Source organism: Pelophylax lessonae, assembly GCF_965119305.1.
Source record: "Pelophylax lessonae genome assembly, chromosome: 5".
NCBI lineage: Eukaryota > Metazoa > Chordata > Amphibia > Anura > Ranidae > Pelophylax > Pelophylax lessonae.
Window position 1 is genome coordinate 47,426,291 of NC_138772.1, and position 26,607 is coordinate 47,452,897.

General features: G+C 45.4%; 1 protein-coding gene across 1 annotated transcript in view; it reads left to right on the forward strand.

Annotated features, from left to right (window-relative positions):
• Window positions 1-26,607, forward strand: part of SLC25A13 (solute carrier family 25 member 13) — a 333,483-nt gene that overhangs the window by 90,898 nt on the left and 215,978 nt on the right. The window contains exons 4-5 of the mRNA XM_082259081.1: window positions 578-693; window positions 17,923-18,062. Coding sequence (XP_082115207.1) covers window positions 578-693; window positions 17,923-18,062 — 256 coding nt within the window. The remainder of the gene's footprint in view (window positions 1-577; window positions 694-17,922; window positions 18,063-26,607) is intronic.

A 26,607-nucleotide genomic window follows, 5' to 3' on the forward strand; every position in this document is an offset into this window, starting at 1 on the left:
AGTTCCCGTGTGTGCAATCTGTCCCCAGGCTCGGTTTACACTAGTGCAGCTCCAAAGTTGTGCGATTTCAAGTGCGCCTTTACACTTTTTGGATCAAAGTAGTGCAGGCACCTTTTCAAAGTCATATAAATTGGAACGGGTGCTATTGAAATTAATTGGCTGTGACTTGTCATGCGACTGTGTCCAAATTTGCATGACAAGTCGCACTAGTGGAAACTGAGCCTTAGGGATGCTGTGGTAGTCTTAAACATTTGGTTTTGTGTTTATGTGAATTGGGTTGGAGGAGATCCAGGGGTATGGGAAAGGTTTTTATGCCAAGCAGTTCTGTCCTAAAAGACTGAATTGAGGTAATTTATTTTAATTCACCTTTTTAGATTGGTACCGAACTCTACAGGTTATCGTACGAATAAATACTTTTAGCCATAGCAGCTCAGCATTGATGTATAGAGTGTTATGTAAATCTGGAGAAGTGCAATATAATTTGTTTGCCCAACTTTCAGGACGTTTAGAAAATTTGTGTCATAAAAGTGGGTGAAAGCATTGAAGAAATGTTTACAATGTTTTTTTTTTTTCCCAGATTAATTTCCTTCCAAGAGTTTGTAGCCTTCGAGTCAGTACTGTGCGCACCAGATGCACTCTTCATGGTGGCCTTCCAGCTCTTTGACAAAACCGGGAAAGGAGAAATAACGTTTGGTAAGATATTGAACTTCTTAATCAATATCTAGCCTTGCCAGTTGACTTTTCCGGTTTCCTGGCTTTTGATCCAAGGCTATTTGTTTGGTGGTTTACATTGGTTCCCTGATGGAATGTTTATAACTTGCATACAGTGCATTCCTAAAATATTCAGACCCCTTTCACTTTTTTTCAATTTTATGTTGCAGCCTGATACAGTTTAACCTGCTCCAAAACAATAAGGTGATACCACCCTTCTCCTGCGCTTAGAATCCAAGCTCCTCGACCACACACCACGGGACTTACAGCTGGCGTCTTGGATAGCTAGGTCTTGCAGCCCAAAATGGACTGGGGTAGTCCAACGGTACTACATGCAAAAAGAAACAAAGGGCGCATCGACCTAGCGCATTATCCTCAATAATAGGCTTTATTTATGCAACATATAAAATGGCTACTCACAAACACAGGTGTAAAAATGATCATAACAAGCTCAGTTGCTCCAGAGCCTCTGAGGAAGAGACTGAGCCTCGAAACGCGTCAGCCGTCATCTGATTGGATTATGGACTTTCATATGGACTATTCCTGACACTGGAGCAACTGAGCTTGTTATGATCATTTTTACACCTGTGTTTGTGAGTAGCCATTTTATATGTTGCATAAATAAAGCCTATTATTGAGGATAATGCGCTAGGTCGATGCGCCCTTTCTTTGTTTCTTTTTGCCTGTGATACAGTTTAACCCTTTCATGCCCACAATACGCATATATGAGGCCCCACTAGACTGGACTTTTTTCAGTGAGGCCGCATATTAGTGTATTTGTCTCCCGATTGCTCAGTTTGTACAGGCGACCAGCTCTTGGAAGAGTTTTGGTTGTGCGATACGAACATGAAAAACCTACAAAATAAAAGAAGCAATCATTCAGTAGTAGACAGTTACAAAAGAAAACAAAAACTATAAAAAATAATTTACATATCCGAAAAGTACAAACTAGCCTAATCCCACCCCTTCTCCATAATTAATAATAAGCTATTTAATGTCCCATCACTATAAAGTCCTACAATAATAATTAAAATATAATTTAATAGTAGCCTTCATAGATCTGTGCCTTGAAATAATCCTGTCTCTGAGCTCTGCAAACAGTTCCTTTTTGACCTCTTGGCTTTTGCTCTGATACAGTATGCATTGTCAGCTGTGAGGTCTTTTATAAATAGGTGTGTGCCTTTCCAAAATTATGTCCAATCATTTTATGTACCATAGGTGGACTCCAATCAAGGTGTAGAAACCTCTCGAACGATTAGGAGAAATGGGAGGCACCTGAGCTAGTGTTGTTGCAAAGTGATCTTTCATTTTTTCCCTCTTTCATTCATTTTCAAAAATTCTGTTTCTACATTGTCATTATGGGGTACTAAGTGTAGGATAATGAGAATTTTTTTTTAAATAACTGTAGCATCAGGCTGCAACATAATAAAATGGAAAAAAGTGAAGGAGGTCTGAATACTTTATGAATGCACTGCATTAGGGTGACAAAGGCAACTAATCTTAATGGCTCTCTTTTATAAGGTTTAAGTAACTTTTTTATATGCTAAACCACTTTAAAAGTTACCCACACTTTTACCCCAGGTTTGAAGAGTTATTTTCAGCCTTGCCATTGTACATTAAAGAAAACCTTTTGTCAGATTTTTCTTTTTCATTGTTATGACCTGTATGAAAATATCAACTGCTTGACAAGAGCAGCATTGTTAAATATGAATATTTGTTATGGAAAAGTGTCTTTATCGTACTGGTTTCCATGGCAACCGTCGGTTTAAGCTAAGCAGGAAAATTACACCTTTTTTTCATCAGTAACCACATAAGCTTGTTTACATCTCTAGGTATATTTCGTCCCGTTGGGTATGAACAGCAACTGTCTGTATAAATTCTTGACTTTGATCTGTATTTCATGTGGTCTTTGTCCTTTTTATAATCCATTGTTCTAGTTGAGCTTGGATGTGAGACCACAATGTGACCTGTAGAATATAGATATCGGTGAACATTAGATGAGTCTAAAGTAGGGTACACACTATAAGAAAATCGCAAGAAATATTTCTTATGAGGCACGATCGGATTCAGACTTTCAAACTGAAAATTTCCCAAGGGACAAACTCCAGCATTATAATCCTATTTTAACAGAACAAACTATTTTCGTTTCATATGTGCTGTTTTTGTATGGCTTTCCTACGAGAAAAATTTGACTCAAAAGACTGCACATAATCAGAAACCATAAACCACAAAAAAAAAGTGTCGTACAAGGTTTCCACTTTCTGTGCAACATCAAAGAAAACCGGACGACAGTTTGCTGTTTTCTTATAGTGTGTACTAGGGATCGACTGATATCTTTTTTTTTTATTGCCGATACCGATATTTTGGTCAATGCGTATCGGTATCGGCCGATATTTTCGTACATTTAAAATTTTTTTTTTTACTTGACAGGTACTCTTGTGGAGGGATCTGGGGTTCTAAAAGACCCCAAACCCCTCCTCTGCTCTTAAAAGCATTCACAACGCCAAGTTTGGATGTTTTGAATACGGTTATTTTTTTTAATCTGGCGCCAGTACCCGGAAGTGATGTCATGACATCCCTTCCGGATTTTTGCATGGAGACCCGATCCGAGCCGAATGTGGCTTTAAACGGATCTTCGGCGGCCATGCAGGCTGGTTGCCCTGGTCTCCCGGGGGGGGGGGCGTCCCCTTCCGCTCCTTGTAATGACAGCCGAGGGGCTTCTCAGCCGAATCGGTTGTCATTACAAGACAGCCGACCGTCGGCTATGGACAACAGTACCGGGGTGATGCCTCTAGCTGCAGGCATCACTCCGGTAAAAGGCACTTTTCAAAATATCGGTAATATCGGCCATTCCGATATATCGGGGAAAGTGTATAGCAGCCCTCGATATATCGGCTTTGCCGATAATCGGTGGATCCCTAGCGTGTACCTACCTTAACCGCGAATTAGGTGACCTCTTCAAATAAACATTTTTAGAGACCAAAGCGATTGGGCAGATTAGGAAACTTTTGCTTGAATCCATTAATGGATTGGAATACTGGAATAAGCCAGTGTTGGGACTTCTGCACGCGTCTCCCTCATTGTTTCGACAGGAATTTTCTTATGAATTGAGGTTTTAGTTTTCATTGCAGAAGATGGCCTAAACCAGAGGTGCTCAATCTTTTGAAGAGCTCCTGCCACTTAAGTGATTTGGTAACTGGTCGCAAGCCACAATGAAAATAATTGAAATGGTTCAGAATTTTTATTTTTTTTGTGAATAGCTTAATGAAGTTTTTAAACAGCAATCAGGATCAGAATTTTCCGTGAGACCAATTCCTGTTGGATGTTTAATCACAATCACATTTATTTTATTACCAGATCAGCATTAATACCACTCAGGTGTGACCAGCGAAAAAAGCTCCTTACCAGTGTTGCAGCCTTTATTTTATCAGGGTCTTTGCAGCCATCCTTTAAATTTCTAAAACAAGGAATGCGGACACCCAGAACAGACCAGGAAGTGCATGCCATAGTTGTGCAATAAATTACTTTATTAACCACTTGAAAATGTGTTCTAGTAATGGTGGCAATTAGCGCCTTCTAGCGGGACTGCGATATTGCGCCAAACAATCGGACACTGAATAACACATGTTGGAATACTGCCCTGCAGCCCAGTCTCTGAGGGGAGGGGATCATGCTCTGATTCAGTATGTCACAGTACATGTTGGCATTCATGGTTCCCTCAATGAACTGTAGCTTCCCAGTGCCAGCAGCAATCATGCAGCCCCAGACCATGACACTTCCACCACCATGCTTGATTGTAGGCAAGACACACTTGTCTTTGTACTTCTCACCTGGCTGCCGCCACATATACTTGACACCATCTGAACCAAATAAGTTTATCTTGGTCAGAACCATAGGAACGAAGTTCAGACATAAGAACCGGTAAGGAAATGTGGGGTTTCGATAGAAAAAACATCAGATAATCAGCATAGGCAGCTACCTTGTGGTGATTAGAACTGGTAGGTAGACCCGTGATGTTGGGGTTGTTCCTGATGCATTGTAGTAGTGGTTCCAGTGATGGGACAAATAGGAGCGGAGACAGTGGGCAGCCCTGCCTCGTGCCTTTTCCCATCGCAAAAGGTTTGGAGGTAGCACCCTTGACGCTAACCGTGGCCGAGGGGTGCGAGAAGATTGCTGAAATACATTATACTGAATGTTGTTCAGTAGACCAAGGCGCCTCAGGGTAGCCTGTAGAAAAGACCAACTCACCCTGTCAAAAGCCTTTTCAGAATCAGTAGACGAAAATCATCCGTAGGTTAAGATGTTTGGCTCTTTGGATGACATTAATAGTTCTGATCGTGTTATCTCGAGCTTCCCTGTTACGGATAAAGCCCACTTGGTCTAGGGGGACAATGCGCTGCAGTATAGGGCCAAGTTTCTCGGCCAGAATCTTTGTAAATCGCTTCAGATCGCAGTTAAGAAGGGAAATAGGCTTATAGTTTGCACAATGGGGGAGGATCCTTTCTGGGCTTAGGGATGACCGCTATGCTAGCTCTCAGGAGTTCTGGGGGCATTGTGTGACCTTCCAATATGGCATTAAAGGTTGCTATGAAATGGGGGGCCAACAATTCTAGAAAGGCTTTGTAATAAGGAATAGTAAAGCCATCCGGACCCTGGGCCTTGCCCGTCGGGGAACTGGCTATGGATGTTGCCAACTCCTCAACAGAAATCGGCTCCGACAGAGCTCTAATCTCTTCTTCTGAGAGGGAATGTAAGTTGTCCGTCTCTAGGTAGTCCTCAATAAGCCTGGATTTGTCTTGTGGGACCTTATCTGCGGAAGAAGGGTGAAGGTTATGCAGCAATGTGTAGAAGTCTCTGAAAGTGTTCGCCATTTCGGGGGAAGAGTACATTTTAGTTCCCGTCGAAGTAGACAAGGCTGGGATGTAAGACCTGTTCCGACGCATACGAATGGCGTTCGCTAGGGATCTACTACATTTATCTCTGTATTCATAAAATGACATGCGCAGCCACATTAATTATCTTTTGGCCTGAAATGATGAGTGATCCCTGGTCTGCTCCCTGGTCCGTACTAGGTCTGCTTCCATGCTTTGGTCAGGATGGGATTTGTGACGGGCCTCAAGATCATGTAGTCTATTTAAAAGAATTGCTAAGATTTCTCCTTTAATTTTTTTTTTTTTTTTCTATTCTGTGGCCATGTTTAATAAGAACCCCTCTGATAACGCACTAATGGGCTGCCCAGAGGATTAAGGGGCTAGGGGCCGTGTCTTTGTTGGTGTCGAAAAAAGAGGATTAGTTCCTTAAGTATATCTGCCCTTGTCTCTGGATCTTGTATAAGGGTTTCGTTCAAGCACCACGAAGAGGGTCTGGACATGGGATGTTGAAGGGTTATGTCCAGAGTGAACGGGGCATGATCCGAGAGGGCTATGTGCCCAATGTGGGCTTGTGAGACCAGTGGGATTGTATTGTGGTGGACCAGGAAGAAGTCAGTTCTGGTATATGAACCGTGTGGAGTGAAGAAGAAAGTGTAGTTTCTGCCCTGTGGGTGTAAGATATGCCAGATGTCCACTAGCTGATGGGCATTGAGGAGATCTCTTGGTCTAGAGCGGGTGCTCTGAGGGAGGTTCGTTAAGCCTGAGGTGGAGTCCTTGTTGGGATTAAGGCTAAGCTTAAGAAGAAAGGAAAGACACTGCTCCAGGTGTATAGTGTGTGGTGATTGCCAGGAGATAGGATATCCAATAGAGTGCTGGCCCCGGCCCGCCTCTGTGGGAACACTTGTAGGAAAAGAAATAGCCGCACATCCAGGGATTCCAATAGGTTTCAAATACCTTTATTTCCAAAAAGTTGCAAGTGATGACACCAAAGACACCAGCATGAAGTCTCGTAGACGCGTTTCACACATACATGTTGTGCTTAATCATTACCTTAATGATTAAGCACAAGATGTATGTGTGAAACGCGTCTACGAGACTTCATGCTGGTGTCTTTGGTGTCATCACTTGCAACTTTTTGGAAATAAAGGTATTTGAAACCTATTGGAATCCCTGGATGTGCGGCTATTTCTTTTCCTACAAGGGTAAGATTAAAGTCACCTCCTAAAATTAGTATGACCTCAGTGAAAGAGTCCACTGCCTGTAGACACGACTCTAGCGTCGTCAGCTGGTTTGTGTTGGGTAGATAAACGTTTACCAGAGTGAATGTTTGGTCATCTATTTTGCCTTTGAGGAGAATATATCTGCCTTCTCGATCTGTACAGAGATCAAGGAACTGCCAAGGGAAGACACACTGTGGTATGCTATTGGGAAATGCTTGTCCTGCAGTCTCGGGCTTTGATCTGCGCGGAAATGTGTTTCTTGCAGGGACGCCAGTTGGGGCCGTTGTCTCTAAAGGTCTATAAGGCAACTAGACCTCTTTTCAGGGGTGTTGAGCCCCTTTGCATTCCAAGAAATAATTTGAAGGGCCATCACTATAGGTTGGGGACAGAGCAGACCCCCCCCCACCTGGGGGAGAAAAAAAAAGGGGGGGGGGTGAGTTTATAAAGAATAGGAAAGGAGGAGAAAGAAGAGGAACGGCTGGGGAGAAACTTAGTAGAGAGTGAGAAAGAAGGCATTGGCAACACTGATCTCCAGTCGGAGGGTGACTGTCGTTATGGGCAGTGGTGGCCTAAGAGGGGAGAAGTAGGGCACAAACAGGGGAGGAGCCCCCAGCCAAGGTGAGCAACCCACAGCCTAGCAGGTAAGATCTCCATCTCCTATTGGCTCACGAGGGGGAACTCAGGGGTGGTTAGGTAATGGGAAGCGCCAAACCAGGAGAGACCAAGAGAAGAAGAAACAGTAAGGGGTATGCAAAGGTAAAACATCCGCATTCAAACATTTTGTGTAATACTGAAACTAAAACTCTATTCCTAACAGGTGAACTGAGACCAAATTAGATTCTTATCAGGGGGCTGTGACCTGGCGCTCCAACGGCCGCAGTCGGGCACGCGAGCGTAGTCACCTCAGTGTTTCACAGACCAATCGACCTGCCGCAATGGATTGGGGAATCTTGATGCCTCTCTGTTCTAATAAAGGACAGGGCAATCCACTGTGGGTGGGTCCCTGCTCAATGCAACACGCCAGGCCAGAGCCCCTCAAAGGCTAACAGTAAACCAATCTGCAAGAGAACATATAAGTGAACGGATCCAGGGGTAGAAGCTCAGCGCTGAAAAAAAAGTATTAGTTAAACTTGCTATAACTTTCAGTTAATGTCATAAGTACACACCAAGCCTGTATCCCATTGCGGTCGACCTGAAAGGCCTATGCAGTGAGAGTCTGTTATGACACCAGTCATTTGATGGTTTGACAGCTTGGTTGTGGGGACAAGCAAATGTTGACAGTTAGCAATCCTGGCATTCCTGTAATGTAACTGTTTTTTGAAACCAATAAATCAATGGGTTTAGTTCCACTTTTTGATTTACTGCTGTTTGGGCGCTCTGGGCTTCAGCAAAATGGCAGCCTCCAGCAAGAAGCAAGTTTGTTGGGGTAAAGTTCTGCTTTAACCACTTGCCGACCGGGCCATAGCCTTATCACGGCTACAGCGGGGTCGACTTATTCTGGGAGGGCGTACAATGATTTCCTCCCAGAATTGCGCCCCCTGGGGCGCGCACACGGCGCTTTCCGTGCTCGTCGGTTTCCGGGGACCTGGCGCATCACGGATCGTGGTAAAGGGCCAATGACAGTAGCCCTTTACCACATAATTGCTCCGTCCAATGACGGAGCGATCACTTGTCAAACCAGCGCACTCCTCCATACCTCATCTGTGCCATATCTGTACCTCATCCATTCCCATCCATGCCACCTCAGTGCTCATCCATGCCACCTCAGTGCTCATTTATGCCACGCCAGTGCTCATCCATGCCACATTGCTCATCCATGCCACGTCAGTGCTCATCCATGCCACATCAGTGGTAATGCACTGTCAGTGCTCATCCGTGCCACATCCATGCCACGTCAGTGCTCATCCGTGCCACATCCATGCCACGTCAGTGCTCATCCGTGCCACATCCATGCCACGTCAGTGCTCATCCGTGCCACATCCATGCCACGTCAGTGCTCATCTGTGCCACATCCATGCCACGTCAGTGCTCATCCGTGCCACATCCATGCCACGTCAGTGCTCATCCGTGCCACATCCATGCCACGTCAGTGCTCATCCATGCCACATCCATGCCACGTCGGTGCTCATCCGTGCCACATCCATGCCACGTCAGTGCTCATCCGTGCCACATCCATGCCACGTCAGTGCTCATCCGTGCCACATCCATGCCACGTCAGTGCTCATCCGTGCCACATCCATGCCACGTCAGTGCTCATCCGTGCCACGTCAGTGCTCATCCGTGCCACGTCAGTGCTCATCCGTGCCACGTCAGTGCTCATCCGTGCCACGTCAGTGCTCATCCGTGCCACATCCATGCCACGTCAGTGCTCATCTGTGCCACATCCATGCCACGTCAGTGCTCATCTGTGCCACATCCATGCCACGTCAGTGCTCATCTGTGCCACATCCATGCCACGTCAGTGCTCATCTGTGCCACATCCATGCCACGTCAGTGCTCATCCGTGCCACATCCATGCCACGTCAGTGCTCATCCGTGCCACGTCAGTGCTCATCCGTGCCAGGTCAGTGCTCATCCGTGCCACATCCATGCCACGTCAGTGCTCATCTGTGCCACATCCATGCCACGTCAGTGCTCATCTGTGCCACATCCATGCCACGTCAGTGCTCATCTGTGCCACATCCATGCCACGTCAGAGCTCATCTGTGCCACATCCATGCCACGTCAGTGCTCATCCGTGCCACATCCATGCCACGTCAGTGCTCATCCGTGCCACATCCATGCCACGTCAGTGCTCATCCGTGCCACATCCATGCCACGTCAGTGCTCATCCGTGCCACATCCATGCCACGTCAGTGCTCATCCGTGCCACATCCATGCCACGTCAGTGCTCATCCGTGCCACATCCATGCCACGTCAGTGCTCACCCGTGCCACATCCATGCCACTTTCGTGCTCACCCGTGCCACGTCAGTGGTAATGCAGTGTCAGTGCTCATCCGTGCCACATCCATGCCACATAAGTGCTCATCCATGCCACGTCAGTGCTCATCCGTGCCACATCTATGCCACGTCAGTGCTCATCTGTGCCACATCCATGCCACATCAGAGCTCATCTGTGCCACATCCATGCCACGTCAGAGCTCATCTGTGCCACATCCATGCCACATCAGAGCTCATCCGTGCCACATCCATGCCACTTCAGTGCTCACCCGTGCCACATCCATGCCACGTCAGAGCTCATCCGTGCCACATCCATGCCACTTCAGTGCTCACCCGTGCCACATCCATGCCACGTCAGAGCTCATCCGTGCCACATCCATGCCACTTTCGTGCTCATCCGTGCCACGTCAGTGGTAATGCAGTGTCAGTGCTCATCCATGCCACATCTATGCCACGTCAGTGCTCATCCATGCCACGTCAGTGGACATCCATGCCACGTCAGTGCTCATCCGTGCCACATCCATTCCATGTCAGAGCTCATCTGTGCCACATCCATGCCACATCCATGCCACGTCGGTGCTCATCCGTGCCACATCCATGCCACGTCGGTGCTCATCCGTGCCACATCCATGCCACGTCGGTGCTCATCCATGCCACGTCGGTGCTCATCCATGCCACGTCGGTGCTCATCCATGCCACGTCGGTGCTCATCCATGCCACGTCGGTGCTCATCCATGCCACGTCGGTGCTTATCCGTGCCACATCCATTCCATGTCAGAGCTCATCTGTGCCACATCCATGCCACATCCATGCCACGTCGGTGCTCATCCGTGCCACATCCATGCCACGTCGGTGCTCATCCATGCCACGTCGGTGCTCATCCATGCCACGTCGGTGCTCATCCATGCCACGTCGGTGCTCATCCATGCCACGTCGGTGCTCATCCATGCCACGTCGGTGCTCATCCATGCCACGTCGGTGCTCATCCATGCCACGTCGGTGCTTATCCGTGCCACATCCATTCCATGCCAGTGCTCATCCGTGCCACATCCATGCCACGTCGGTGCTCATCCGTGCCACATCCATGCCACGTCGGTGCTCATCCGTGCCACATCCATGCCACATCGGTGCTCATCCGTGCCACATCCATGCCACGTCGGTGCTCATCCATGCCACGTCGGTGCTTATCCGTGCCACATCCATTCCATGTCAGTGCTCATCCGTGCCACATCCATGCCACGTCGGTGCTCATCCGTGCCACATCCGTGCCACGTCGGTGCTCATCCGTGCCACGTCGGTGCTCATCCGTGCCACGTCGGTGCTCATCCGTGCCACGTCGGTGCTCATCCGTGCCACGTCGGTGCTCATCCGTGCCACGTCGGTGCTCATCCGTGCCACGTCGGTGCTCATCCGTGCCACGTCGGTGCTCATCCGTGCCACGTCGGTGCTCATCCGTGCCACGTCGGTGCTCATCCGTGCCACGTCGGTGCTCATCCGTGCCACGTCGGTGCTCATCCGTGCCACGTCGGTGCTCATCCGTGCCACGTCGGTGCTCATCCGTGCCACGTCGGTGCTTATCCGTGCCACGTCGGTGCTTATCCGTGCCACGTTCATGCCACGTCGGTGCTTATCCGTGCCACGTTCATGCCACGTCGGTGCTTATCCGTGCCACGTTCATGCCACGTCGGTGCTTATCCGTGCCACGTTCATGCCACGTCGGTGCTTATCCGTGCCACGTTCATGCCACGTCGGTGCTTATCCGTGCCACGTTCATGCCACGTCGGTGCTTATCCGTGCCACGTTCATGCCACGTCGGTGCTTATCCGTGCCACATTCATGCCACGTCGGTGCTTATCCGTGCCACATTCATGCCACGTCAGTGCTTATCCGTGCCACATTCATGCCACGTCAGTGCTTATCCGTGCCACATTCATGCCACGTCAGTGCTTATCCGTGCCACATTCATGCCACGTCAGTGCTCATCCGTGCCACATCAGTGCCTCACAAAAGTGTAATGGGTAGTCAGGAAATGACAGTGCTCCTTGCATGTTGGGGCTCGGTATGTGCTCAGGCTGTGGAAAAGTCCCACACATGTGGTTTCGCTATACTCAGGAGGAGTAGCAAAATGTATTTTGGGGTGTAGATGCAAGTATGCCAATAAAGTGTGTGAGAAATAAAAAAAAAATAAAAAATCTTCCTTTTGCAATGAATTGTGGAAAAAAAAAAAATTAAAACTTCAAAGAACTCACCATGCCTCTTACTAAATACCTTGGAATGTGTACTTTCCAAAAAGGTTATTTGGGGGGGTATTTGTGCTTTACTGGCTTGTTAGGGTCTCAAGAAATGATAGGCCGTCAGTACATCCGGTATAATCAATCTTCAATGATTGGCACCATAGCTTGTAGACTCTATAACCTTCACAAAGACCAAAAAATTTATACTTATTTGGGTTATTTTTACTAAAGATATGTAGTATAAATTTTGGCCAAAATTTATAAAGAAAAATAACAAAATTTGCAAAATTTTAAAACCTTTTTTCATCTATAGCGAAAAAAAACAAAAAAAACCCAATTATGATTAAATACCACCAAAAGAAAGCTCTGAAAAAAAAAAGATGAAAATTTCATATGGGTACGGTGTTGCATGACTGAGTAATTGTCATTCAAAATGTGAGAGCATTGAAAGCTGAAAATTGGTCTGTTTAGGAAGGGGGTTTAAGTGCCCAGTGGGTAAGTAGTTAAGATGATGGGTGTGAGTTTAACAAGACTTCAAGTGGGCTTTAATGCAACGCTGTTGTTAAAATAAAACTAGCAAAACAGGGTGCCCTGGAAGGAAGATGTAAATGCAAATATTGTTGGTGATGAAGTGAAGCCAATAGTCTACATGTGGCAAACACAAGGCCCGTAGGTGGAATCCAGTCTGCCAGGCTATGTCATGTGACCCTTGCAGTTTTTCAGCTGGCATCCGCTCTGGCTCTCATCCTCTGCTTCCTGCTCTCGCTGTCACTCTAAACACAGAAGCCTTCTGTATTTACAGTGATAGCTTTGCTCTCGGCGCCTCCCAGATTTATTCTAACAGATCCCCACAGGCACTCACTGCTGGGATAGATCTCCTGAATCTGACAGAACAATCAGACGAGGCAGACCCGAATACACTGCTACTTGAGCCGCTTGCACAGGGGAGAAGCTGTCTACACAGGGAGTTTCTACAGCTGGGCCAGGTAGGAGAGTGAGAGATGCGAGGCAGCCTTTGGGGGAAGGGGAGGGGAGATTTGAGTAGATGTTCGAGCCCAGGAGGAGGGGTGGAAATGAGAGGTTGCTCTGTGTGCAGCACACCCGAGTCCTGCACTCTGTACAGCGCGCACACCTGGGCCCTGCACTCTGTAGATAGCACACCACCGGCACTTTGAGGGCAACTATACTATTGATGCAGCCCACGATGAAATTAATTTTGACACCTCTGTTCTAGTCAGACTTTTGAGAGGCCAATGCTTCTGGGAGGATCTGATTCCTGGTTTTTCCACTGGTCAGTTCAGACTTTCAGATCGTATGTCACCATTGCGTTCTATAGGGAGGTGGCAGGGCAGGTAGAACCAGATTGCAGTGGGTGACCAAAAATCCAACATTCCTTGAAGTGTCGGATTCTGAAGAGTTTTCAGGTGACAGTTTCTTATCACAGTATAGAGTAGAGTATCTGCAGTCTTCTTTCCCACTGACACTGGTTTTTGCTATTTTATTTTCGCATCAGTCGCTTTCAAACCTTCATGGCACCAAATGTCTAGCCTGTACAAAAATTAAAGAAAAAGAATACAAACTTTCATGCATTTTTTTAAATTGAAATAAACTGTAACTCGGACTTGTTTAGACACCAGCAGTCGCCCTTTATTGGTGTTGCTGAGCTTTGAGAACTTTGTGTGGGAAAGCTTTGAAAACAACTTCTATACATTTTATAATTCAATCCAGTCGGTGTCAAGGCAAGGAGGGATGTGTCATTTGAATAGAAGAGCGGTAGGGCAATTTCCCTAGCTATATACAAAAATGATCTTCCCACACAAAATTCAATAAAACCTCCAGCAATTGTGCTTTAAGTACAGCGTTCATTTAAATACGACACTAATTGTCCTCACTTTTACCGAACAACTTTTAAGTACGATTTAAATCTTGGAGAAAGTTGCCAAGACTGTGTACATATTTGTATAATGTGCAGGCTTACATTATAAATAAGCTTTACTGTGCATTAAAGAGTAGGGTACAGGACTTGAAGATTAGATGTATGAATGGGTTCTAGCAGAGAGCCTGAGCTCAGCCTGTCCCTACCTGCATTCTCTGCATCCTGCATGTGACACCAGGGTGGCTGTCTTTGAACCTTTTCACATTGTTTTAGGTTAGTTACCTAGTGTTGAGAAATGAAGATTAAAGGAGAAGTACAGCCAAAGCTTGTTTGGCTGTACTTCTGTGGATCGCAGGAGTGCAGTTCATTCTGTACTCCTGTGACCCGTTTTCAGCAGACAGCAGGATAAAGCCCACTGTCGGTGGATGTTAGACCTGGTCCAGGCTTGAGAAGGATCACGACCATATGGTCGGGATCCACCCACATGCTTGGATCAGCACCCAGCTCAACCTTTCAGTGAGCCGTTGAGAGCATAAGCCGGCCGCTCCTGCCCCCTCCACAGCCCAGCGTATCAGTGAGCACTGGAGGGGAGAGCGTTGACTGACAGTCACCAGCTCTCTGCTTAGGGAGTTTCGAGATCAGGAAGTTTCGAGAACTGAGGGATCACAGTCTTTGATTGTTCGGTTCTCAGCCTTAGATCGCGTGGGGTACAGATGCTGCATCCACCTAGGTAAGTATGATTCCAAACTAAAAACAATTCTCATACTTCTCTTTTAATAGGACAGGAAGTGATGGTCTAAAAAGTTCTCAACTTTTATTTTCTGAAATATAAAATAAAAAATGTTCTAGGCAGAGTAAAGCCAGCCATACTCAAATTAAAATTTGACCGGTTCAGCAGGGATCATCAGGACTGCAATCGCTGTGTTGCAGTCCCCCGCTTGACAGAAGTTGGTCATTTGATCTCTGTCAGTGATGTGCTGCAAAATGTTGTAGCCACTCATCAGTGTATTTTGAAAGTGGCGGGTTCCACTGTCAGAATATAATGTCGCTCCATCCCTCCATCCACCTCATTTGTTTGGATGGAGGAATCTTTCTTCTTTTTTTTTTTTTGTTTTTTTGTTTTTCGTTCAGCCCTCTGACTGAATAAACAAAAACCTATCCGTGTATGGCCGGCTTTAGGCCCCTTTCACACTGTCCGTCTGTCGGACAGACTCAGTTTATCTCAGCGGAGGATCGATCTGCCGATCCCCCGCTGAGCAGGAGGATGACAGCTGTTCTCCGCGCTGTGTGCGGTGACACAGCTGTCAGTTCCCCATATATCTCTATGTGGGAATCGGATGTCTCCGCTGACATCCGATGCCCCATAGGGATGCATTGGGGGACCGTTCAGATCCGCCAAAAAAACGGACAGGCGGATCTGAACGGTCTGCCTGTGTGAAAGGGGCCTTAGTCTCCCTAATTCTAGTTAAAGCAGGAAGTGGAGTTAAGACCTTTGTAGAAGTCTTGTAGCTCATGAGGTATTTGGGTGAATCAGTTAGCCATCAACCACTTAAAACACAAAAACTTGACTTTTAAAGTTGACCTGAATTTAAAAAATGTACTTTCTTATAGGGAACATCTAGAAATGTAATTTGCACATAAGCAGTACCTTGAAAGATTTCCTTTAGTCAGCGTGCCCCCTTGCCCTGAAAATGCAGCTATCACAGAGACTTAGGGCCGGTTCACAGTCTTGCGAGTGCGGCGATCGCATGTAATATCGGAGCGCACTGCTCCTTCATTGCATGCGATCGGATGTGCGGATGCGAATTCAGCCATACACTTTGTATGTCTGAAATTCGCACTGCACCCGCACAAAAGATGCACAGGACCCTTTTTTCCAGTCGCACCAGGATCGGATCGCACAGTGGTTCACACTTGTGTGATCCGATCCTGTGCGAACTGTCAGATCGCACTGCGATATGCGATCAAACTGGGGTTGTCGTTAACATTTAACCGGTTGCCGACTGCTCACAGTATATTTACTGCGGCAGTCAGCCCCGGCCAGGCAGAGTGACGTAGGTCTATGTCGCCTGCCTGTCACTCCTTTTAGAGCCAATAGCGGGCGGGCGGGCACGCGCCCGCCTCGGCTCGTTCACAAAGGAGTGTGGGCGTGTGACCGGCGGACCCGATGTCCGCCGGTCACACTAAGATTGCCGGTACAGCGGGAGAAAGACAGAGCGGCTTATGTAAACAAGCCGCCTGTCATTCTCCCCTGTGTAAAAATGAAGATCAGACGGTTCTACTATGTAGAACCGTTGATCTGTTTTATACAGTTAACCCCTTCCTGCCAGTGTCATTTTTGCAGTAACAGTGCATATGTATAGCACTGATTACTGCAGTAATGTCACTGGTACCCCCAAAAGTGTTAAAAATGTCAGTCAAGGGTCCGATCTGTCCGCCGCAATGTCGCAGTACCGCAAAAAAAACGCAGATCGCCGCCATTACTCGTTAAAAAAAAAAACACCAAAAATGACAAAAATCTTTCCCTTTGTTAGTAAACGCGATAACTTTTGCGCAAACCAATCAAAATACGCTTTTTGCGATTTTTTTATTTTTTTTTTTTTTTTTTCTGGCCAAACATATGTAGCGTAAAACAATTTGGCCGAAAATGTTAAAAAAATGTGATTTTTTACATTTTTTTGGGGGGGAATTTCATATAAAAAAAGTGAAAAATATTGTTATTTTTGCAAAAATTACGCTCTTTTTTTGTTTATAGCGCATGATCAAAAATTCGCACAGGTGATCAAATACCACCAAAAGAAAGCTCTGTTTGTGGGAAAAAAAGGACGTGAAATTTGTTTAGGTACAGCGTCGCACGACCGCGCGATTGTCCGTCAAAGTCACACAGTAAAAAATCGCAAAAAACCCCCTGGTCAGGAAGGGGGTAAAATCTTCCGGGGCTTAAGTGGTTAATTGACACCCCCTGCGTATCGCATATGGCAGTGTGAACTGCCAGATGTGCGTTTGCGATGCGGGAACAGGCTGCGAATTCGCATCGCACAAGTGTGACCCGGGACTTAATTGACAGCCTATGTTTCCTGTGTTATGCACTTTCCTAATACTAGTGGCATCACTAGGAATGCAGGGTGAGGGGGCATGCTCGACAGAAGTCAGACGTTGGAGTTGAAGGAAATAATTGCCATCTTTAGGTTTGTGTCCTATCGACCGATGAAAAGAAAAATGGGGGACAGGGGAAATGGGTGGGAGCCCTTTAACTGATACAACTCCTCCCCAGACACAGGGGGCAGTGGCAAATAATCTTCACTTTAGTAACGCCCACAAATTGGGCTTCTGTTAAAGGAGAAGCTGGAAAGTAAAGAATAGGATTTTCTTAAAATTTAATACCATTGCATTGGAGAGGCTAATGCAGGTATTCACACATACCTGTATGGACCCTTTTTTTTTTTTTTTTTCAAGGATCTTGTGTTAAACCCAAAAGCAAACATTTCTTCTATTGCATTAGTTTCCTTAGGCTTTCTTCTAATTTTCAGCCAGTAAGTCTTTTGTTTTTCAACAGAAAAGCTCTCTTGCAGTTGGTGATGAGACAGACCATTTAACAGACGGGTGCATAAAATGATCAGCTTTTATTTATGTAAAACCTTTATCCCAAAAGATGTTCAGCTACAGTTTGTTACAGTACTTAAAGGAGAAGTATGGCCAAAGCTATTTTGGCTGTACTTCTGTGGGTCACAGGAGTGCAGTTAGTTCTGCACTCCTATGACTCCTTTTCACCAGATCGCGGGCTGACATCCTAGTCGGTCCAGGCTCTGAAAAGATTCTGACAGTATTGTCCGGATCCTCCCAGAAGCCAGGACTGGCTGCTGGCTCAGCCTCTCATTGGGATACAGCCGCTCCCTTTGCACTTCTTTACTGTATGGCAGATTGTTAAAGTCTCTCTTTCCTTCTCAAATCGAGTGAGTAAGCCATTACAAAAGCAGACAGAATGGGGTGATGCCATTGATATTATACAGAGAAATAGGTTTCTCAGGCACCAAGTTCATGTTAACAATTCTTTTTACATTGTTTGCAGATGATGTGAAGCAAGTGTTTGGACAGACTACGATTCACCAGCGTATCCCGTTCAACTGGGACTGCGAGTTCATTCAGCTGCATTTTGGAAAAGACCGGAAGAGGCTGCTACCGTATGCCGAGTTTACTCAGCTTTTGCTGGTAAGCAATAGAAAGGGATTTATGTTTTTAGTATACAGAGTAGCTCTAAAATGTAATTCAAAATGGACCTATGAGTAACTTTGACAGGTTTGTATTCATAATAAACAGGCAAAAAATTTGGGGGAGCATACCCATGTATTTCTAAAGCTGCTGCAGCTATGAACCAAAAGACATGTATATTAAAAAAGAATAGCGTGCAAATGCAAAAGAAATAACTACCAAATCTGAAGACAATCCATAAATAAAAATGGGGGTTTGGTCCCACCATATGGCCATATCGTGCTCAAGCCCACTACTGCGTCAAAGTACCCCATTATCAGTGGGTCCTACACTATCCATGAAAAAGAGATGAATCCAGCCTTTCTAACCCTTGGAGATAACGCTCCTTGCTGGGAAGGATGTGCAAATGCACTACAGGGGACTCCTCCTATATCCACTTGATGGTGGACACTGATTGAGTACAGGTGTGTGTGGGGGGTGGGGAGGGTTGCTCAACCTCGATAGTCTGGTCAGACCGAATACATAATAAACAGGCAAAAAATTTGGGGGAGCATACCCATGTATTTCTAAAGCTGCTGCAGCTATGAACCAAAAGACATGTATATTAAAAAAGAATAGCGCGCAAATGCAAAAGAAATAACTACCAAATCTGAAGACAATCCATAAATAAAAATGGGGGTTTGGTCCCACCATATGGCCATATCGTGCTCAAGCCCACTACTGCGTCAAAATACCCCATTATCAGTGGGTCCTACACTATCCATGAAAAAGAGATGAATCCAGCCTTTCTAACCCTTGGAGATAATACTCCTTGCTGGGAAGGATTTGGTTTGTATTCATAATTTTATTGTTTTTAAATAACCCTTTCGCTGCCAGGCCCTGTGTTCCACTTTTAAGCTTAGATGGCCAGGCCATTCTTGCAATTTTTCTCTTACAGCAGAGTTTGATAAAGACCCCCCCAAACCATATAGTTTCTGAAAGCACATAACCAGTAGAATACAATTAAGGTGCTACTGATTTTTAGCGGACAATGATATTTGCGCAAATGTTTATCAAAACAATATTTTCGCTAAAAATACACTAAAATCATTATTAGCCACAGTACATTTGACAACATTCCTACTAAATTTAAAAGCTAACATGTATTGAGTTAATAAATACCCACTATTTGTAAATATTAGATTGCTCCTTTTTGTGAACTGGTGAAAATCGAACATAAAATGGAGATATCCAAATGTCTCAAAACATTTTGATGTTTTCATTGTTCCCTTGCAGCTTTCAGAGTTTGTTGAAACCCCCCCCCCCCCCCCCAGACATATATATTTCCTGAAAGCACAAGACCTGTAGAATATAAAAAAGGTGCTACTGATTTCTTTAATGCCCTTAAATTATGCCTTTTTGCAAAATGGTGAAAATTGGAACGTATGCATAAATGTAAATAACCGCATTTCTGTAGAAATGTGAAGGTTTTTAGTCTCTTACAGCTTTCAGAGTTTAAACCCCCCCCCCCCCCCCAAAACAATATATTTTCTGAAAAACTAGGACCAGTAGACTAAAAGGAAGGTGCTACTGATTTTTAAGGCCCTGCAATATTTGCGCAAATGTTTACCAAAGCAATATTTTCGCTAAGAATACACTAAAATCATTATTAGCACATAGAAACACAGCAAATTTTTACAAAATTCTTGCTAAATTTCTACTGAATATTAAGCTTAACCTGTATGGAGTTAATAAATAAATATTTGTAAATTTTAAATTGCACCTTTTTTGTGATATGGTGAAAACTGAACGTACACAAAGCTACAAATAACCTAATTTCTCTGAAAATCGGGAGGTTTTCATTTTTCACTTTCATCAGGGAGATTTTCTTGCCTCTATCGATATTAAGGATACTTTCCTTCACATTCCAATATGTGCTGGTCACTAGCGTTTTCTCCGCTTTACTGTGGGAGAGGAGCATTATCAGTTTCTGGCATTATTCTTTGGTCTCGCCTCCGCTCCTTGGGTCTTCACAAAAGTGTTGGCTCCGGTGCTATCCTTGCTACGCCAACGGGGGATCGCGGTACTGGGCTACTTGGATGATCTTTTTCTGCAAGCGAAGTCTCCCTCTGCTCTGGTGGAGAACCTGGAGATCACAATATGAACTCTGCGAGAGTTCGGCTGGATTCTGAATGTTCAGAAGTCTTCCTGGTTCCGTCCACGAAGCTGAAATATTTGGGCCTGACTTTGGACTCTACCTTAGCCAGAGTGCTCCTTCCTCTGGATTAACTCCAGAAATTGCAGGCTGCAATTTGCCTCCTGCTGTCCAACAGATGGTTATCCCTCCGGACTTGCATGCAGGTGCTGGGCCTGAAGGTATCTACCTTTGAGACGGTTCTGTTTGCAGAGTTCATTGCAAGGTCCCTGAAAAGGGAAATTCTGACCAATTGGGACAATACTCCGCAGTCTCTAGACAATCAGATCTGGGGAACAAAGGAGTCCCTGATATGGTGGCTTCGCTCTCCGGCGCTTCAGCTGGGCAAATCCTTCCTCCCCTTGTATTGGACAGTGGTCACCAAGGATGCCAGCCTGTCCAGCTGGGTAGTCATCCTCAGCAAGCATTCTGCTCAGGGGATCTGGACACTGGAAGTGTCCAGACTACCAATCAATGTCCTGGAACTCCGAGCAATCGGACGGTGTCTGGATCATTGGACGGATCGCCATCAGGGATGCCCAGTGCACATTCAATTGGACGATGCCACGGCCATGGGGTATGTCCATCACCAAGGGGGCACAGGAAGTTCCTTGGCGGCTCTGGAGGTAGCCAGCATTTTAAGGTGGGCAGAACGGTTCGTTCTGGCCCGCTCCGCTGTGCACATTCCCGGTTTGGAAAATCGGCAGGCGGATTACCTCAGTCGGCAGGCGTTGGACCAAGGGGAGTGGTCTTTTCATCCAGAGGTGTTTCATCAGCTGTGTCTCCATTGGGGCACCTCCGAGGTGGATCTATTGGCATCTCAGCTCAACCGAAAGGTGCAGATGTTTGGGACTCGTTCAAGGAATCCTCTGGCTGACGCCACAGACGCGCTTGTAGCTCCGTGGGGTCAGTATCCTCTGGCTGATGCCACAGACGCGCTTGTAGCCCCGTGGGGGCAGTATACTCTGAAGCTTCTGCCCAGACTCCTATGCGGATCGAGGCCGAAGAGATTCTGGTCATCTTAGTGGCTCCGGAACTGGCCTTGCCGGGCCTGGTACACCGATCTAGTGTGCTGGTCGCCGTCGTTCCTTGGAAGCTCTCTCTCAGGGGAGGATCTGCTGTCCCAAGGGACCGATCTTCCATCCTGTTTACAGTGGCTGGCTATGATGGCTTGGCTGTTGAACGCCAGGTGCTAAAGGATAGGGGTTTTTCTTAGTCTGTGATTCCTGCATTGTTAAAAGCTAGGAAATCTACTTCTTGGAAGATCTACCATCGTACGTGGAAGACGTACATTGCGTGATGTGAGTCTCTTGGGGTTCATCCTCGCTCCTTCTGGGTGGCATGGATCTTAACTTTCCTTCAACAGGGTGTTGAACAGAATTTAGACTTGAGTTACCATCAAGGTCCAGGTTTTCGGCCTTGGTGGTCTTTTTCCCTGGTGCATACTTTTCTTCAGGGTGTCTGACAATTTGGTTCCACCAGTTAGGTTCCGTTGCCTCCTTGTGATCTTAATATGGTGCTTTCAGCTCTTCAGAAGCCTCCCTTTGCAAATATTCACAAGATTCCCCTGCTCATGCTGTCCCAGAAGGTGTTTTTTTTAATGGATATCTCTTATGCGCGCAGGGTGTCAAAACTGGCGGCATTGTCCTGTCGTTCACCTTATTTGGTGATTAACAAGGATAAGGTGGTGCTTCTCCCCTGTCCATCATTCCTTCCTAAAGGGTCGTACACACTTGACGAAAATCGGACAAAATATCCTCTGATTCTTCTCTCTCATGCTCAGCGGTCATAACAGTGCATAATGTTCACGAAATGTCTCGTCCGATTTCTTTTTTTTGGGTCATTTGTTCCTAGACTTCCGGGTCGTCAGCAATTTCAAATCATGTGCGCTATCCAATTTTTCGTGGACGTACTGCATACACATTAAACGAAAATTGGTAGTCTGGGGACAGACGATAAAAATTTTGTTGTTTGTCCCTCCATTTTTTTTTTCCGTTGAAAATGTAAGCATCGGCTGCTGAAAGTTGTGTACACACTAGCCGAAAATCGTACGATTTTACCTTGGATGGGAATTTTCGGCAGATTCTCTATTAGTGTACCCCACTTAAGGTGGTCTCTGACTTTCATTTGAATGAAGGCATTGTGTTGCCTTCTGTGTCCCAGGCCTAAACATCCAAGGAAATTTGCCCTGCATGCCTTGGATGTGGTCTAGGCAATTAACCACTTAACGACCAGCCACGTAGATCTACGTCGGCTGACTTTGAGTGGTTATACCGGGATGATGCCTCTAGCTAGAGGCATCATCCCGGTACCGTTGTTTGAAGCCGACGGTCGGCTTTCCGTCGGTAACGATCGATGCGGCTCGGGAGCCGCTCGATCGTTACCCAGGGGGCGGGAGGGGACGTCCCCCCCCCCCTCCCGCCGCCTTCCGCGGCTTTGCTCGGGGCGTCCGCCGGCTGGATGGAGTCCCGATGAATGCCGGAAACGGCTTCGATCGGGGCTCCGATGACGTAACCCGGAGGCAGCGTCCATGACGTCACTTCCGGGTTAGTGTGCTGCAAAAGGCGGCAGATTTGAAAAACGGCTGTATGCAAAAATGCCGTTTTCGGCGTTTTGCATACAGGGAAGTGTAGTGGAGAGGTCTAGGGTCTTTTAGACCCTCGATCCCTCCATAAAGTGTACCTGTCACACATATTGGTGTCACAAGGGATGTTTACATTGCTTGTGACAGCAATAAAAGTGATCAGATTTTTTTTTAAAAAAAAAAACCTGTAATAAAGTTAAAAAAAAAAGAAAAAAAAAAATAGGAAAAAAAAAAAAAATTTAGCCGCCCCCGTCACCGTTAGCTCGCGCACAAAAAAAAACGTATACGCAAGTCGAGCCGCAAATGAAATCACTGTTCAAACCACACATGTGAGGTATCGCCGCGATCGCCAGAGAGTGGGCAATAATTTAAAAAAAAGAGCTACACTCTAACTCTAAACTGGTAACCGTTAAATAAATTTAAAGCGTCGCAGATTGAAATCTCTATTGACCGTAGTTTGTCGCCATCCCACGGGGGGGGGGGGCGCAATTTTAAACCGTAACATGTTTGGTATCTATTTACTCGGCGTGACATCATCTTTCACAATATACAAAAAAAATGGGCTAACTTTACTGTTTAGTATTTTTTAAATGCAGTGAAATGTGATTTTTCAAATTTTTTCCAAAAAAATGGCGTTTTAAAGACCGCTGCGCAAATACCGCATGACAAAATTTTTTGCAATGACCGACATTTTATTCTCCAGAGTCTTTGCTAAAAAAATATATATAATGTTTGGGGGTTCTAAGTAGTTTTCTAGGAAAAAATACTGGTTTTAACTTGTGAACAAAAAGTGTCCGAAATAGGGCTGGGGGTAAAGTGGTTAAGGTGGACCTTGCAGCTATGGAGTCATTCTGGAAGTCAGACTCTTATTTGTGCTCATGGATGTACCTTGCAAAGGGTTGTCCGTTTCCTCTGCAACCATTTCCAGATGGATCAGACAGTGGTTCTGTCAAGGCGCACTCTACTAGGGCGCTTAGTGCCTCCTGGGCCTTCCATCATCAAGCGTTGGTAACTCAGGTTTGCAAGGCGGCCACCTGGTCGTCAGTGGATGCTTTTACAAACTTTTTTAAAGTGGATGTGTTGGCATCTGCGGATGCTTCCTTTGGCCACAGGGATTTGAAGGCTGCTGTTTGTTTAAGAGGACCTGATCCTCTTTTGAGGGTGTATTGTTTTTTTCAGGTGGGCTCCAGTTGTGAGCCCTTCGCCTGGTTGATTACTGTTTAGCCTTGGGAATTTTTTGCTGTGTTTTTTCCACCCCTCATGTTTGACATTGCTTTGGAAAGTCACAATGGTCAAGAATGACAGGAGCTGTGTCCGTCAATGAACGAAAGTGAAAATAGGATTTTTTGACTTACCGTAAAAATCCATTTCTCTGATGTTCATTGACGGACACAGCACTCACCCCTCTGTGGAGTTATAATTCTCCTGACCCTGCTTGTAACAAAACGGAGTGACTATAGCAGACAGAGGGAGTATACCCCCTGGGACTGCCCATGAGTGTAGCCACAAATTCTGCCTAGTGTCCTACTCCTGTAGGGGGCAGTATAACCCAATGGACAAGAATGACGGTAGCTGTGTCTGTCAATGAACATCAGAGAAATGGATTTTACGGTAAGTCAAAAATCCAATTTTTTTTCTTCCAGCATTGAAGCATTGGCAAAGTTTCAATAAATCAGGTTGAAGCAGTAGGCACTTTAATGTGTGTTGAAGTTGAACCAAGTGTAAATGAGCCCTTAAAGGAGGCAGGGGTTTAGTATTTGATGTTCCCTAGCTGGAGTTGTGTTTTTAAAAGATTTAGGGCAAGTTCACACCACATGCAGTCCAGCGTGTTTTTTTTCCTGCATCAAAAATGCATGGATAGTAGGTTATACGGTTTCCTATTGCATAGTTCACACCAGTGCTTGCGGTCCCAGTGCTTTCCAGTTCCAGAAAAAAAAAGAACATGCTGTATTTTTCCTGCGCTGGATTGTACTGGAATGCTGTAAAATGCATCAAAAATGCACTGGAAAGCACATCTTGTCATTGTTAAGCTAAAAGAGGGGGAAAAAATGCAATGGACTGCATCAAAAATGCGTCATAAGTGCGCATGCAGAAAGAAATCTGGAACGCATCCGGGCTGCGTTTCTATGGTGTGAACTGGCCCTGACAGTTGAGAAAGAAGTATCTGATCTCTGCATTTTTTTAAATTATTACCATTACTATGTTCTTGCCATTTTATATTTTCATTCAGTCATTCTTTCCTTTTGTCCCCTGGTCTGTCACAACTTCCTTCTGTTAAATGCAAAGTTTGGGTTTCCACTGATAATTTATTGCTCGTTGAAAAGTGTTTGGCTGTGCAACTATTACAGCGTTCCAGCGCTGGGCAGCTTTTTATGTTGTGTGTATGAGTTATACTCCTGTTACCATGGTCTAGACCTCGAACTGTCGGCAGCTGGAGCCCAAGCATACATGAAGTTACTAGTGTAAGTCACATCCTTTAATGTCGCTCTTAACCTGGACCAGATGGGTCACTAATGCATTTTACATGTAGCTTCCCCTGTCTGTGCCATTAGTCGCAGAGGCAGTGAGCTGCAGCGGTTAAGAAGCACACACTGTAGTGTGACGTTTTCCTTTTTTACAGCATCAGTCGGAGTTCTAAGGGAGGAGGAAGCTGCAACCTCTTTTATCAAGACTTCCTGGGAGAGATGAGCATAATGTAGCCAGATGACAGTGGTTACAGAACATTGCTATACATCTGCTTCTAACTTTCTCTTCACTTTCGGTTAAAAGAGGTTTCGTTGTTTACCGGGAATCTCTCACATTGTCTCCATGTCTTAAAGCAAACATGTTCTTGACAGTACCTTTAAAGTTGAACTACAAGCAAAACTTTTTTTACATTTTCTTTTTACAAATTCTTAAGTCCTATGTTAAAAAAGCATTGTCTGGGGGCGTGAGGAGCCTTCCCAGCTGCAGAACACAATGGTTTACTACCTATGTAAAAAAAATCCAACAGGCTGGTTTTACCCAAGTCAATGGATGGATTGATTTTGGTACAATCAGCCTACCCATACATAGATCGAAACTCAGCTGGTCCCTGCTGTGAACCGGCCATTTTGATCCATGTATGGCCGGCTTATCTCTACTGGGATTTTCTTTTTTGTTTAGAATTTGCCTTTCCAAAGGTATGCCAGAGGTGCAATATTTTTTTTTTTTTTTTTTTTTTTTTTTAAGCAATGGAGCGGATTATGTGGTTATAGTTAAAGCATATTTTCACTTTTGCAGTCAAATTTGAGAGAACCCCACTATATGTTTGTTTCCATTCACACAACATGCCTAAAAATGTTTTAAATATTTCAAACCTTTTTAGATGTTTCTCAGGAGGAGGTGTCATGGCTGGTTTCAAGGTTTTTGAACAATGTTAGAGTGAGTCTATCCCAGGTCTGTTCAAATTAACATACAAAGCAAGAATGTTGTTAGGACAGACCGTGTTTAAATATAGTTACAGTATCTCACAAAAGTGAGTACACCCCTTACATTTTTGTAAATATTATCTTTTCATGGGACAACACTGAAGAAATTACACTTTGCTACAATGTAAAGTAGTGGGTGTACAGCTTGTATAACAGTGTAAATTTTCTGTCCCCTGAAAAAAAAACTCAACACGCAGCCATTAATGTCTAAACCACTGGCAACAAGTGTGAGAACACCCCTAAGTGGAAATGTCCAAATTGGGTTCAAAGTGTCAATATTTTGTGTGGTTACCGTTATTTTCCAGCACTGCCTTAACCCTCTTGAGCATGGAGTTCACC